General features: G+C 37.7%; 1 protein-coding gene across 1 annotated transcript in view; it reads left to right on the forward strand.

Annotated features, from left to right (window-relative positions):
* LOC150079337 (ciliogenesis-associated TTC17-interacting protein-like) overlaps nt 1–15,167 on the forward strand; it is a 103,922-nt gene that overhangs the window by 41,507 nt on the left and 47,248 nt on the right. Inside the window, exon 3 of the mRNA XM_090383036.1 lies at nt 32–108. Coding sequence (XP_090239162.1) covers nt 32–108 — 77 coding nt within the window. The remainder of the gene's footprint in view (nt 1–31; nt 109–15,167) is intronic.

Raw genomic sequence — 15,167 nt, forward strand, 5'->3', positions numbered from 1 at the left:
ACTTTTTTAAAAAGTAATAATTTTCTTAAAGACACCTTGCACAACGGTTTCAAATTGGCAGTCCTCTAATGATGAAGTTTTCAGGACTTTCTGCTGCAGCTCTAAAAGGTAAGCAAGATATTATCAAATTCTTAAATTCAGTATGTTATTTTTTACATTAACCCTTTTTGAGTGAGTGTCCAAAAGTGTTGGGCCCTGATTCATGAAAATTCACATAAATTAAAAATTGAACTTAAGTGTTTTTAAATATTAATTTGTTCTGAGTTTTACTTGGTTTTCCAAAATCAAATTAAAAAATCAGAAAATTTGTTGCACTTCACCAGAACAATGGCTGATTTTAAAAGGCATTTTCCTACCACCATCTATCAAAACTATACTGCTGTTAGCCATAAACACAAATAAGTGATGGCAGCAAGTACTGGAAAAATTTTAAAACAAATAATGGATGCATTATTTGAAATGCATATGAAATGACCTTGAAAGCGCACACATGTGTGCACACACAGTCCTCAGGGCCACACATGAAAAACATATATTCTCTATAAAAGGTTAATAAAAAACACTGAAACATAACTATTTATGAAGACTTATTCATTCCTGAAGCCAAGTCTGACAGGTAAAATATTAAATACCCTCTTTCATATCACCCCACACACACTTAGATATAGTTGGGGGAGGTCTTCAGTGAGGTGTTGCATTTTTATGCAGATTTGTTTATATCTCTTTTAATTAGTAGTTAGGTTACTTTTATACATACAAGAATAATTCCAAAATAATGGTAATTTTTATTATTTACTTATCTTTGTGTACAAGGTAAGTAAATAATAAATTTTGGATGTCTGTTTTGAAATAATCCCTGTGTGATGCAATTACTCATCTTAATGCTGGTGCCATTCTGAGTTTTGCATAACTCAAAAGACATGATTCTTACAGTATGGGTGATGTCTTTTGAGATTATAAAAGACATCATTGCTAGATTCAATATTTCTTATGCTTCAAGGGTACACCTGGGCTGCACCTATCAGTGCTCTAGTAGGCATCTAAATTAGTGTATAACTTTGCTGCTTATTCTTGGTTAGCTTGGATTGGAGGGAGTTTGAGCAGGTAGCTTACATGCTTACATAATAGTGGTAAACAAGAAGCAAACTTGATCAACATAAGCCAAAAAAATAATCTGCTTTATTTGTCCATCCCTTCTAATAACACTTAACAATAGTGACAAATATTTTCAATAGAAATGTGGTGGAATCAGTGTAATTTTAACAATAATTTTGAATGTTCAGCCCATTTTTTCCTAGCATCCTCAGTTTACGATGTATTTCATATTTTAGTTTTCATTTACTTAGATTTTGGTCTATTTGTTCATATTAGTTGGTTTGCTGATTGAGAAGATCTGGAGTCCTCCAGATTTTGTTGCATCAGTTTAGATCAGCTCACAGCAGTTTTCTAGACAATTCAATCCCTATTTCAGATTGATAAAATAAACCTTCCAGACAGATCAGTCAGTTGGAGTTAAGTCTGTGAGTTAATGCTGTTACATATTGTAAACTCATATGTTCCTATTAAAGAAAGCATGGGAACTTTATTTTGTCTGCAATTAGGTGACCAAGACAAGATGTGGGCTCTTATAGCTGTACTAATTGCACTTCATGTCTCAGAAGCTTGTTAAAAAATGAACATAAGTATCACTATTATGAATTAACAGGGCTTACCTTTATTTTTGATATAGGAAGCTTCTTTTCCAACTCTCCTTGTCCAACTCGCTAATAATTCATGAGGAAGGTGATTAATGAAACTAAAATTATAAATATCCAACACAACTACTACAAACTACTTATTGCAGAAACCTTAGAGATGAAACTACATGCAACTTCAATCAATATCCGTAGGCCATTCCTATTGTCCGACGATTGGTCACTTATACGCATGTATGAAGAACAAACACTACAACATAAGACAAAAGTTTCGGATTAATTGTGAGTAGCTCTCTTCCTGTGAACATGACACCCCGAAAAGTTCTAGTCCGACTTAAGGAATGTAGAAAATAACCCCCATCCCCCCCACCCCATATCCAATTATTAGACCCCTAAATTTAACTCAAAATTCCTGCCACAGCACCAAAAAGAAAAAATCGATCCTTAATTATTAGACAGTTTAGACCTCCAAAATCTAACTTTATGACAATGTCTTGCAAAATTGATATCGCCTTCCCCATGAATTATTAGCGAGTTGGACAAGGAAAGTTGGAAAAGAAGCTTCCTATATCAAAAATAAAGGTAAGCCCTGTTGATTCATAATATAATAGAATATAGGAAATATCGAGCACTTAATAGCTCTCTAGTATCAAAAAAATAAGTATCACTGTACTGTTCTGTTTTCTGTTCTCATGGTGCAAAGGAAGCCAGCCAGTCATGTCATCTGCGGCGCCTCCATAGCCAGGTGGGAAGGAGCAGCAGTGCGTAGCACACACTTCTTGATTAGACCGACGTTTGAGCCCGTCACCACCAAATACGGAGGATGCGGAAAGGTCAGGAAATGACCACCGCATATCCCGGAGCAATATGGCATTAGTTGCTAATGTTCCTAAAAACCAAATAACAAACAAACAAACATGTCATCTACTGATTTATTTACATAATACCAACTGAAAGATAGAAAGGGTAAACAGAAAAGAAAAAATTGAATATACAAATATTCTGTTAACCATTGGACAACTTAGTCATGGTGATGAACTGCTGTGACTGCCTTATCTGTTCCTGTTCCTCTAGAAACCTAGTCATTAGAAGAGGAAAACACTGATGACCCAATGGAAATAAACTGTACAAGCTCTGACTCACAGTATGAATCCTCAGACTTAAACACACTTCATGAAGCCAAAGCCATTTTTCATTAGACTATCTGAGAAAGCTCATTTTGTCATGTATTTTATACATGACAAAATGAGCTTTATTCATATTTAACAAGTGTAATGATGTTGATGGGCTGCTTGATGCCCTTGGAAGAGAAAAACCAGAAGAATAGAGGCTTTTCACTGACTCTTTGAAATTAAAGGTGTGCTACTGATTGGCATAGATGGAAGTTGGTTGATTTTGTGTTTAATGGCACATTGGCAACTTAGACCATAATGTGCCAAGTCAATAGACAGAAGTGTGCTACCTCCGTCTATACCAATCAGTCATGCTATCCACACAAAGGAATTCTAAAAACATGAAACAATATATATATATATATATATACATACAAGTGGCACATCTGCAGAAGTTTCAAAGTTATTGGGATATTTAGATCTACACTGCCCTGCTATTAATATCCAGCCATCCCCCCCTGCTATTAATATCCAGCCATCCCCCACAGTAGGTCACATCCTACTCAAGAACCAAGTGTCAGACACAACTATAAATATTCTGGTAGGCTTTTGACCAGACAATAGTACAATTATGAATGCAAGATGCCATGATTGGTGGAGTTAACAGATTTTCAGTACAGAATAATGATGATAAGGTGCCACATAAGCAATCAGTCTGTACGTGACTCTTCAGTGGCACTAAAGATACCTACATTGATGACTGGTGATGTAATTTGCAAATGGAAGTGGAATGATGTTGAGACCATTATGAAATAACCTGGGAAACCCTCAGTGCTAATGGAACCTGACAGGGAAGCACTGCAAAGAACTGTTTGCTTGGAACACAGGTTGCTTAGGGCATGTTGCAGCACACAAGCCACAGCCCTCAATGAGACTATTTGGACACATGCCAGCACCAGTACAGTGTGCAGAATGCTGCATGATATTGGTTACCATAGAGACAGCATCCACTAATCACCTAACTAATGCCAAATGCTGTCTAGCTTGGTGTAACGTCCACCATTCTTGCACCGTAGATCAGTGGAAGCTGAGCCTTGGAGTGACAAATTATGTTATATAGTCTGCCAGTCTGATGGTTATGCCTGGGTGTGGCAGATAGATGCCAGGAGAAAGCTACCTGTCAGACTGTGTCATCTTGATGATGAATGTTAGCAGAAGCAGTGTGATGGTCTATGACTGTTTTTCGTGGTTGTTTTGGGAAAATAATGAATACTGAGGTCTATTTAGACACCCTGGGTGATAATACATTACCATGTTGGCAGCATGTCATGAAAGGCCCATACCTGTATCAGCAGGATAACAATACTCCATGTCATACTACTCACATTGTGATGGACCAGTTTATGAGTGTCGAAAAGTTGGACTGGTCAGTTCAGAGCCTTGACCACACTCCTGTAGAGAACGTCTGGGATGAACTGGATCATTGGGTGATCCAGTTAATCCCAGTCTTAAAGGCTAAAGGTTTCAGCACATTATTAGTTTTTCTGTAAATAAAAGTTACTTGCAGATATGCATGTATTTGGATATTAATGTACAACAGCATACAATCTGGCTATACAAAATACTGTTGCCTTTAATGCAAGTGGGACAGTCAAGTCAAAACCATTCATTATGAAATAAAGATTTGGTCCTTTCATATGAATCTTGTACCTGGAAAGAAAAATCTCAACTAGTTAATTGAACAAACATACTTTTATACAGCTTCACATAAAGTTAGGTCTCATAAATAATTCTGACTTTCACTATTTAAAATTAAAGTTTCCACACATTACTGATTTAAAAATCAAAATCAAAGAAAGAATGTTAAATCTCTTTGGAAATGGAAGCTTGGAAATCCTTAAAGAAAAGTGTGTGAACATTTTTTAGGCAACGGAAGAGCAGGCAACTATAAAATCTTAATTGAGAATTTATTACAAGAATATCCAAATCATGTACGATTGTTGTATACAATATAAGCTGCATTCCTTTCTAAATTCGATCGTGACAAGTCAACTCATTAAAATCCACAAGATATACCATATTTTGGGAGAAAAAAAATTAAAACTTAAAATTCACCCAATTTTGTTTTAAATATATTCATACAACCTGCTTTCACCACAAGATGGTAGTTTGTTCCAACAATCAAGTATTCTCTGGCTGAAACCAAATTTTTTCATGTCTATCCTGCAAATGATCCTTTTCCAATATAAATTTATATCCCTATTTTATGTGATGTGCAGGAAAGAGTATGGATGCCATCAATATCCTTATTTCATCTTTTGATCTTTATTTAGTTTGCTCAATCCATTAAAGCTTTAAACACTTCAATCAGGTTTCCTTGCAGGTGTCTAGTTTCCAGAACCAAAGTAATTTTTGTAAGAGAACCTTTTGTGCCCCTGACCAGTCTTGTTGCTCTTCTCTGATATCCAGCCATCCCCCACAGTAGGTCACATCCTACTCAAGAACCAAGTGTCAGACACAACTATAAATATTCTGGTAGGCTTTTGACCAGACAATAGTACAATTATAGGCTGATTGCAGATTCACATCCGTCTTAAACTGAGACTTGTTTGAGTACTGCGTACAGGTCTGGAGGCCTCATTTTAGGAAGGATGTATATTTGCTTGAGCGTGTACAGAGAAGGGCAACAAGATTGGTGAGGGGAATGAAGGGATCCTCTTACCAAGAGAGGCTTAAGTTCTGCAAATTGCAGCGGCTGGAGACTAGGCACCTGCGAGGCGATCTGATTGAGGTGTATAAGGCCTTGAATGGGTTGAGCACGCTGAATTCTGATGGGATTCTTCCAATTGTTCAGATTACAAACCTAAGAGGGCATAAATTCAAATTGAGGAAAGGCAGATGTAGAATAGATGTGCAGAAATTTGCCTTTAGCCAGCAGATGGTTTAATTGCTGGAACAAACTTCCATTTGTCATTGTGGAAGTTGATAGGTTAAATAAATTTAAGGAGGAACTGGACAAACATTTAGAGGAAATTGTTGTGTAATTTTTTTTTTTTTTTTTTTGCTAGCTCATAAGCTCATACGCTTGCTTTCTTGCATCACATGCCACTATTATTACTACTACCTATATGTAGTACTCATTATGTAGCCCAGCCATTGTCTTATATAATGGGATAATCACCTCTTTATTGATGCTGGCAAAATTTTTATGTATTATTGACAGAACCCACATGAGCTGTCCTAGTAGCCTATCAGCACTGTGAGAACTTCATGTTGGGCTGTACAGTTACCTCAAGTTTCTTTTTTTTTTTTTTTTTTTTTCCCTCTAACATGAGTGTATAGTATAACCCAACTGGTATGTTATTCTGGGATTATTGCTACCCAAATGCAGTATACACTACATTTATCACTCTAAATATAATTCCACTTTTCAGTCCATCCAAGTAATTTTTCAGGTCTTATTGGAGTAGCATACCCTGATTACTGTCATTAACAACCCTACAAACCTTGATATTAAATTTATCGATATCATTAATAAATTTTGAAAACACTGAGAGACCCAGCACCAAACCTTAGGGACTCCGCTAATAACATTAGTCCATGAAGAGCAGTAGCCATTAATAACCACTCTCATGTCTTATGCCACTCAGTTAACCCTTTATCACATTAGTAACTTGCTCCTAATTTTGCAGTTTATACAGTATTCATCCATGTGATATAATATCAAAAGCTTGGTGGAAATCTAAGTATATGTTTTTAAAATATTTTTTTAAATTCAGTTCTTTTGTTACTGCATTACAGTAGCTAATCAGATTGGTCAGACCATAATGGACTTAGTGGCTAAAGAGTAAAGCAGGATCATACTGATAGGAATGCAGTTGTGCTGCAACAAATCCATAGGCTGATTGCTGCACAACTGCATTCCTGTCAGGATGATCCTGCTTTACTCTTTACCCATTAAGTCCATTATTTTCCCTGGTACAGAGGTCAAGCTTACAGGTCTGCTGTAATTAATCAATTTTCCCTATGAGTCTCCTTTTCAAGCATAGGAAAAATTTGCACATCTCCAGTCTATAGGGTTCTCCTCTGAGCCGACGATTGCGCTCATAATTATGGCTAAAGGTTTACTCACCTCTTCTGCTGCTGCTTTTTGTAATGTATTTTGACAGATTCCATTGACCCCAGGTGCCTTATTTACTTTTAGTTTCAACAATTTCTCTTCTACTTTGCTCTCAGTTATCATAAGATCAGTTATCTCCCAGTTAAAAAATGGTAAATTTCTGGTAATCCATTCCAAAAATATTTCATGTGTAAATGTAGATGCCAAATATTTATTTTTTGTCAGCCAGGGCTGGACTAAGGAATTTCAGCGCTCCTGGCAGAAAGGTTATTTCAGCCCCCCTTTGCATATCCTATAAATCTGCATAAGGGCAGTGATCCCGAGCTATAGTAAGTTTCTGGTGGCCCAGGCGGCTGCCCTATTAGCCCATGCCTTAATCCAGCACTGTTGTCAGAAACCTGAACATGACCATCAGTAGTTGTGCTATTTGTGTCCAGTGACCAATATGGTTCATCCCTTTCCTTCTACTTTAACATAAGGCAAAGAATTCTTTTCTCCCTTAGCCTGTGTAACTCTCTTGGTTACTTTATTGCAGACTATTTATATCTAATGTAGACTTCTTTTGTCTCCTGATAATTTATAATCATCTCATCCATTTTTATTTTCTGTTGCTATTCTCATCAGTTCATGGGACATCTGTTTAGAGCTAAACCTTGAATAGTGTCTCTTATTTGGTATAAAAATCTTAGTAGTTTCAGTAACTTTTCCTGAATATTTCCCATTTAGCATTTCCATTTGTTAACAACACCAGTTTTTTTCTCCTGAAAAGAATTTAAACAGTCTAAGAGCATTGTATTCACCTTTGCAAAAGCAAAATCTCTTCTCTTTACCCTTGGCAGTTATTATATCTTTAAGTAAATCCCAAATAAATAGATTATGATCAATGCTATGTAGTAGTTCCTTTTTCAATAGACTCTTAATGCATGGAGAAGTTTTTATTTTTCCAGTGCAAATGTCAGAGCAAAGTGATTCAGAATTACTCTAGCAACACATGTCAGTTGGGTGCACTATCCCTTTTTGCTTCTTAATCAAGAGCATTACTCCTCCTCTCCTTTCATGTTTGTTTTGTCATATATTTTTGCTTGCATGCATACCTTTCTGCATACATTGTACACACCACATTCAAATTCTGCATCTTGTACATCTGAGTGGCACTGTGTTTCTAATATCTCTGTAATGTCTGCATTTGATGACGACCAATATCTCAATTTCATGAAATATTTTTCCCCTGCCATTAATGTACAAGTAAGTATATGTGTGCCTGTTTTTGCTCTTATAACCTTAACACATCCTTTATATTTGCTTGTCTCATGAGGACTCCAAGCAGGTCTTTTAGAAGCATTGCAAAAATCCATTTCACCTTGTGGCTGCCTTGATCTGTTGGTGTGTCTAACCTCCCAAACTAGCAGTGTTATGTCAAGGATTCTAGTATCTTCTTACTGTGTATATGTTATAATCATTGTTGGGGGACGTGTATAATTTGATGTAATCAAATTATACACGTCCCTCCCACCTCATCTTTTAATTTCCATCAGCCTATAATGAATATTCAAACTAATGGAACAAATAACTGTGCAAAAGAACCAGATCTTCCAAAAAGTTCCTAATTCATTCACAAATACTATGTCTATATCCATTTACATTTTTAATCTGCCATGCCCCACTTATTTTTTTTGATAGAAACTTGATTACTGGTTGCCTCAACCGCCACTCATCTTATTTGTTCTAATTATTCACTCTTGATTCCTTTCTATTTAAAGGTAGTAATTATGCATTATCTGTTTTGATATTCCTTGTGACAGACTTCCTAAACTGGAGTCATCTCTTTTTGACCTTCTCTGATTTAAAATTCCTTTACCCCATTCTGTCAAATTCTCTGTTGTTGTTATGTTGTTATTTTGGTTTTTAGGAGCATTAGCAACTAAGCCCATATTGCTCCGGGATATGCGGTGGTCATTCCCTGACCTTTCCGCATCCTCCGTATTTGGTGGGGACGGGCTCGAACCCCAGTCTAATCAAGAAGCGTGTACTACGCACTGCTGCTCCTTCCCACCTGGCTACGGAGGCGCCCAAATTCTCTGAGCAAGGTCAATGGGGCTGCTAAGATAGCTCATGGGATTTTGTCAATGGCATTACAGGATTTTTTTCCAGAATGGATAAGGAAATGATTATAACATTGCTAGGTCACGTCGTGGGTATTGCATATATGTCAAAGCCTCATTTGTCTCATTCTGGATGTGGATTTGTTGAAACAGGTGTAGAGAAAAGCAACATGATTATGGTGAGGAAAACAAAAGGTACTCTTACTGAGAAAGACTTCAGTTTTGCATATTGCAGTGAAGTATCTGGTTGAATGGATTGTGTAAGCTAAAGTTGATGCCATATATCCTCTTGCTCAGACAACACACATGAGGGGGGGGTAAATTTAAATTGAATTGAGGAAGGATGGTTGTAGGGTAGATGCGCAGAAATTTACTTTCAGCCAGCAGGTAGTTGATTGTTGGTGGTTGTTGTTTTTGTTGTTGTGTTGTTATTTAGGAGCATTAGCAACTAAGACCATATTGCGCTGGGGATATGTGGTGGTCATTCCCTGACCTTTCCACATCCTCCGTATTTGGTGGTCACGGGCTCGAACCCCAGTTTAATCAAGAAGTATGTGCTACGCACTGCCGCTCCTGCCCACCTGGCTACGGAGGCACCCTTGATTGTCGGAATAAACTCCCATTTGGTATTATTGGAAGTGGGTAGTTTAAATAAATTTGAGGAGGAATAGATTGGATGGACAGCTGATGAAGATAAGTTTTGTTTTTTCTTTTTTTTTTTTCTTTTTTTTTTTGACAATGCATGCTGTATCATCTTGCTTCCTTGCATCATTTGCCACTACTAATACTAAATTCACTTGTTGCCTCTGTTGTTCTGCCAATTGTATAAATCACTCAAAACTCTTTCACTCATAGAACACAATCTAATAGCAATTATATATATGATCCTACTGCTCTAATGTTAATACTATTTTCCACTTGTTCATCTTGTGTACATAAAGAAGTTAATTCATTTACACAATGCTTTATTTCACTTACTTTGTATCAGAAGCGAACAACATTTCACAGTTGTATTTTTGTATCTTTTTTGTATTTGTTGTATCTTTGCCATAATATTGTTTGAACATACATTATTTGAGTAAAATGAGAGTGATAATTTCATATGTAAAGCTTTAGTAAAAACTGACTTCATTATATTCTGCATGTTCACCTTTTTGCCTGCTTAATGGAAAATATTATCAAGAAACAAAAGGTTGAATACTAATACAAAACCTTTGTATTAGTATTAATAGTGACAAATGAAGAAAGCAAACTTACATATCACCTCAGTTGTCACTTCCCATATCAGCTATCCATCCCCAGGTGCCTCCGTAGCCAGGTGGGAAGGAGCAGCAGTGCTTAGCACACGCTTCTTGATTAGACCGGGGTTCGAACCCGTCACCACCAAATATGGAGGATGCGGAAAGGTCAGAGAATGACCACCGCATATTCCCGGAGCAATATCAGCATGGCCCACACTTGTAGGTAGAAGGAATTTGTTTTGTAGAGACGGGATACACTTAAACAAAGGTGGCGCAAAAGTTTTTGCCAGTATTATTGAGGATACCTTAAAGGTTCAGGGAAACTGCTAGTTAGGGGGGATGTGGGTAATACTGACACGCGTTTATCTGATAATATTGGTCAATGTAACTCTTGCACATACCTTAAGAGTTCTTATCTGTTACCCCAACTGGACGTATTTTCTAGATGTTCTGGGGGCAAAGACATTTCACGTGCGCGGGTAGCTAATATCAGGGAAGAGAGCCTAAAAAACTTCAAGGGTTGTGTTAGGGTTGTTAAATATACAAGAACAGTAAATCTTAATTGTTTATACAGTAACGTTAGAAGTGTCGTCAATAAAATGAGCGAATTCGAACTGCTGGTTAAAACAAGTAACGCGGACATAATAGGGCTTACAGAGACGTGGTGCCACCCGGAAATTGGGGATGATGAGTTTCAGTACGGCTTGTATAATGTATTTAGGAAGGATAGGTTAGATAGAAGGGGTGGTGGGGTAATGCTTCTTATCAGAAGCAGCCTGAGTGCGACGATAGCTTTCCTGGATTCAGACGTTTCACATGCTAGTATAGAGTCTGTATGGTGTGAGATAGTTGGAAACAAAGGTATAATGCGAGTAGGAGTAATCTACAGACCATGTGATTGTGAAGATTATGACAAAAGCCTCTACATGCAAATGGAATGGGCAAGTAAGCGTCAATGCCTTATTATGGGTGATTTCAATTTGCCTCTAATTGATTGGAGTAAATGGGAAGGAAACTCAACATGGGGAACAAAATTTTTAAATCAACTAGATGACTGTTATTTGTATCAACATGTCAGGGAAAGTACTAGAGAAAAGAATATCCTAGACCTCTTCATCACACATGAATCAGATGACATAACAGGGCTGACAGTAGAGGAACCAGTAGCAGGAAGTGATCACGGAGTTCTACGGTGGATGATGATGAGAGAGGTAGCAGAAGTAAAAGGCAAAGGAATGGGATTAAATTACGATGCCTTAAGGTACTACATGGCCTCTATTAACTGGGTAGATATCGCGCAGAGAATGAATACAATTGAACTGTGGTACGCTTTTAAAACATTAATCACAGATGCCTTGAATGCGTATATACCATTAAAAAAATACTCCACGAGGAGGGTTCCAAGTTGGATGACTAGTGAAGTTGCCGCATTACTTGAGCAGAAAAAGGTGGCATGGAAAGGTTACAGAACAATAAAAAGTACTGAAGCCTATAACAGCTACAAGGTGATCTGTAATAGAGCCACAGAAAAGGTTCGACAGGCAAAGGCAGTTTATGAGAAATCACTAGCAAACAGAGCAAAGAGGGGGGATAAAGAATTCTTCACATATATAAATGCCAAGAAGAGCAGGACAAACCAGATCGGACCTTTACGTAAGGGAAAGGGGATAGTAATAAATACACCAGCTGCCGTTGCAGATGAACTCAACAGTTATTTTGCATCGATATTTACAAATGAAAAGCCTTTTGTGGCAAAGGGAAATTGTGGGAGCGAAGTTAAAAAATATATAATTAATGATATTGAAATTTCGCAAGATTGTTTAATGAAAAAACTTTCGAGCCTACAGACCAGTAAAGCTCCTGGAGTTGATGGAATATACCCTATAATCTTAAGAGAGGCGGCAAGCGAGTGCATTGAACCATTGAGGCTAATTATGCGAGCATCATTAGACTCTGGGGAGATTCCCTTGGATTGGAAAAGTGCAAATGTATCTCCCATACATAAGGGTGGCCCTAAAAGTGAAGTTGGAAATTATTGACCTGTCAGTCTGACTTCAGTAGTAGGGAAAATCATGGAGGCAATGATCAAGGGTGGAATTCAGGATCATTTGGATCGAATTGAAATTCTCAAGGATACTCAGCATGGTTTCGTAAAGGGAAAATCATGTTTAACAAATCTGGTTCGCTATTTCGAAAGGGTCACTCACGAGCTGGATTTAGGGAATAATTTCGACATTGTTTATTTAGATTTCAGCAAAGCTTTTGACTCAGTCCCACATGAGCGGTTGCTTTATAAGCTGGAACAGGTTGGAATCACTGGGAAAATCCTTAGATGGATAGAAGGATGGCTTCAGGGCAGGAGGCAGAGGGTTGTGATAAATGGCTATTCCTCAGATTGGGTTGATGTAAGAAGTGGGGTTCCCCAAGGATCAGTATTAGGACCACTGTTGTTTTTAATTTTCATAAACGACATTGATGAAGGGATAGAGGGCGTGATGTCTAAATTTGCAGATGATGTTAAAATTGGGAGAGTAGTTAATGATCACTGTCAAGCTGAGCGTCTTCAGAGAGACCTAGATAGACTTCAGGAATGGTCAGAAAAATGGCAGCTGTGCTTTAATCCAACAAAGTGTAAGGTATTACACCTGGGAAACAGTAATCCCAAAAAAACTTATTCACTTGGTGGAGTTCAACTAAACCCAGTACTGGAGGAAAGGGACTTGGGTGTTACGATACGGTCAGACATGAAATTCTCTGAGCATTGTAAACAGGTTGCAAGGAAGGCCCATGGTGTCCTATCGATGATCTATCGAACTTTTGCAAGTAGAGATAGGGACGTGATAATCCCATTATATAAGGCTTATGTTAGACCACACTTGGAATACTGTGTTCAAGTATGGAGACCGCATCTAAAGAAAGACATCGAGCTTCTTGAAAGGGTGCAAAGAAGGGTAACTCGCCTGGTGAGATCGGCAAAAGGGCGTCCTTATGAAGAAAGACTTCGAATATGTGGGTTGCAGAGTTTGGAAACTAGACACCTTAGAGGAGATTTGATTGAGGTGTTTAAGGCTCTGAGAGGCATCAGTAAAATGAATGAGGACGAAAATTTCAAGATTATAAATGATGCTAGAACTAGGGGACATAAATTCAAGTTACGGGGGGAAATGTTTAGATTGGACTGCAGGAAGTTCTATTTTAGCCAGCGAGTTATAAATTACTGGAATAAGTTGCCTTCATGGGTGGTAGAGGCCGACAGTTTGGGGAAATTCAAAGGTCATCTGGATAGTACTTTCGGGTAAGGGAAGCGCATAGGATGATAGGTTTAATTTCCTTTTTATTTATTTTTTATTTTATTTTATTTTTATTTATTAATTATTATTATTTAGTTATTTATTTATTTTTTGTTTTTATCATTGTTTTGTTCGGATTTTTTTTTTTTTTTTCTTGGCTGGTGCAGCATAAGCCATAGGCTTTCTTGCACCATGCGGCCGTTACTAATACTAATACTAATATGGCCTTAGTTGCTAATGCTCCTAAAAAACCAAATAACAACAACAAATAACAATAACAACTGTCCATCCCCTCTGCCGTCTGTATAGTTCTTTCTTGAATTTATTCAAACTGTCCACTTCCACAACTTCAGATGTTAGTTTGTTCCAACAGTCAACCACCCACTGGCTGAAGGCAAATTTCCTTACATCTGTCCTTCTTCCTCAGTTTGAATATATGCCCCCACCTATGTAAGTAGTCTGTGTAAGAGGCAGGATGCCATCAGTATTGAATATACTCACTTCATTCAATGCCATAAGCACTTCAGTTAGATCAGATCTCCTTGCGGGTTTCTAATCTCCAGATGCTGCAATTTGCAGAACTGAAGCCTTTCCTAGTAAGAGCATACTTTTGCTCCCCCTCACTAATCTCGTTGCTCTTCACTGCACCTGGTCCAACAGATCCACATCCTTCCTACAATGAGGCCCCCAGACCTGCCTGTATGCAGAACTCAAGGTGTGGCCTAACCATTGCCTTATACAACAGGATAATCACCTGTTATCCCTGCAAGAATAATTCCTATGTATCACTGACAAAATGTATGAGCTGTCATAGCAGCCCACCTGCACTGCTCAGAGAATTTCACATCTGACTGCACAATTATTTTTCATTTTTCAAGGTATTTTTCATTCTCCACTACCCTGAGTGCAGTACCACAAAGTTGGTATGATATTTTGGGATTTCTGCTACCCATATGCAGTGCCTTGTGTTTATCAAAGTTAAACTTCAAATGCCATTTCTCAGCTCATTGGCCTAATTTTCTTAGCTCCTGTTGCAGTTGTCTACCCTGATTACTATCATTTACCACCTGCCAACCTTTGCATCATCTGAAAACTTAGATATTAAGCCTGATAGGCCTTCATCAATATCATTAATAAATATAGACAACACCAAGGTCCATAATTGAACCCTAGGAAACTCTACTAATAACAGAAGACCAAGAAGAGCAGTGCCCATTGGTAACCACTCTTTATCTTCTCCCACTCAGCCATTCCTTTAACCATAAGAGTAACTTGTCCCTAATGTCAGTTTGCATTAGGGACAAGGTAGGGCTCCAATTTGTACAGCAGTCTTTTATGTGTAACAGTAGCTAAAGCTTTTCTAAAACCATTTGAAGTATATGAAGTCAGTATTATTCTTGGCATCCAGTTTCTTTGTTACCGTGTCACAGTATCCAATCAGATTGGTCAGACAAGATCGCCACTTAACAAATCCATGCTGTGCTTTCATATAATTCCATTCCTATTAAGATGATCCTGAAATACATCTATAAACACTGACTCCATTATTTCCTCTGAAATAGAGGCAGACTAACTGTTCTGTAATTACTCATCTCACCCTCTGATCCC

This window comes from Mastigoproctus giganteus, chromosome 10 (genome assembly GCF_048544385.1).
Source record: "Mastigoproctus giganteus isolate SK-2022 chromosome 10, ASM4854438v1, whole genome shotgun sequence".
Lineage (NCBI taxonomy): Eukaryota > Metazoa > Arthropoda > Arachnida > Uropygi > Thelyphonidae > Mastigoproctus > Mastigoproctus giganteus.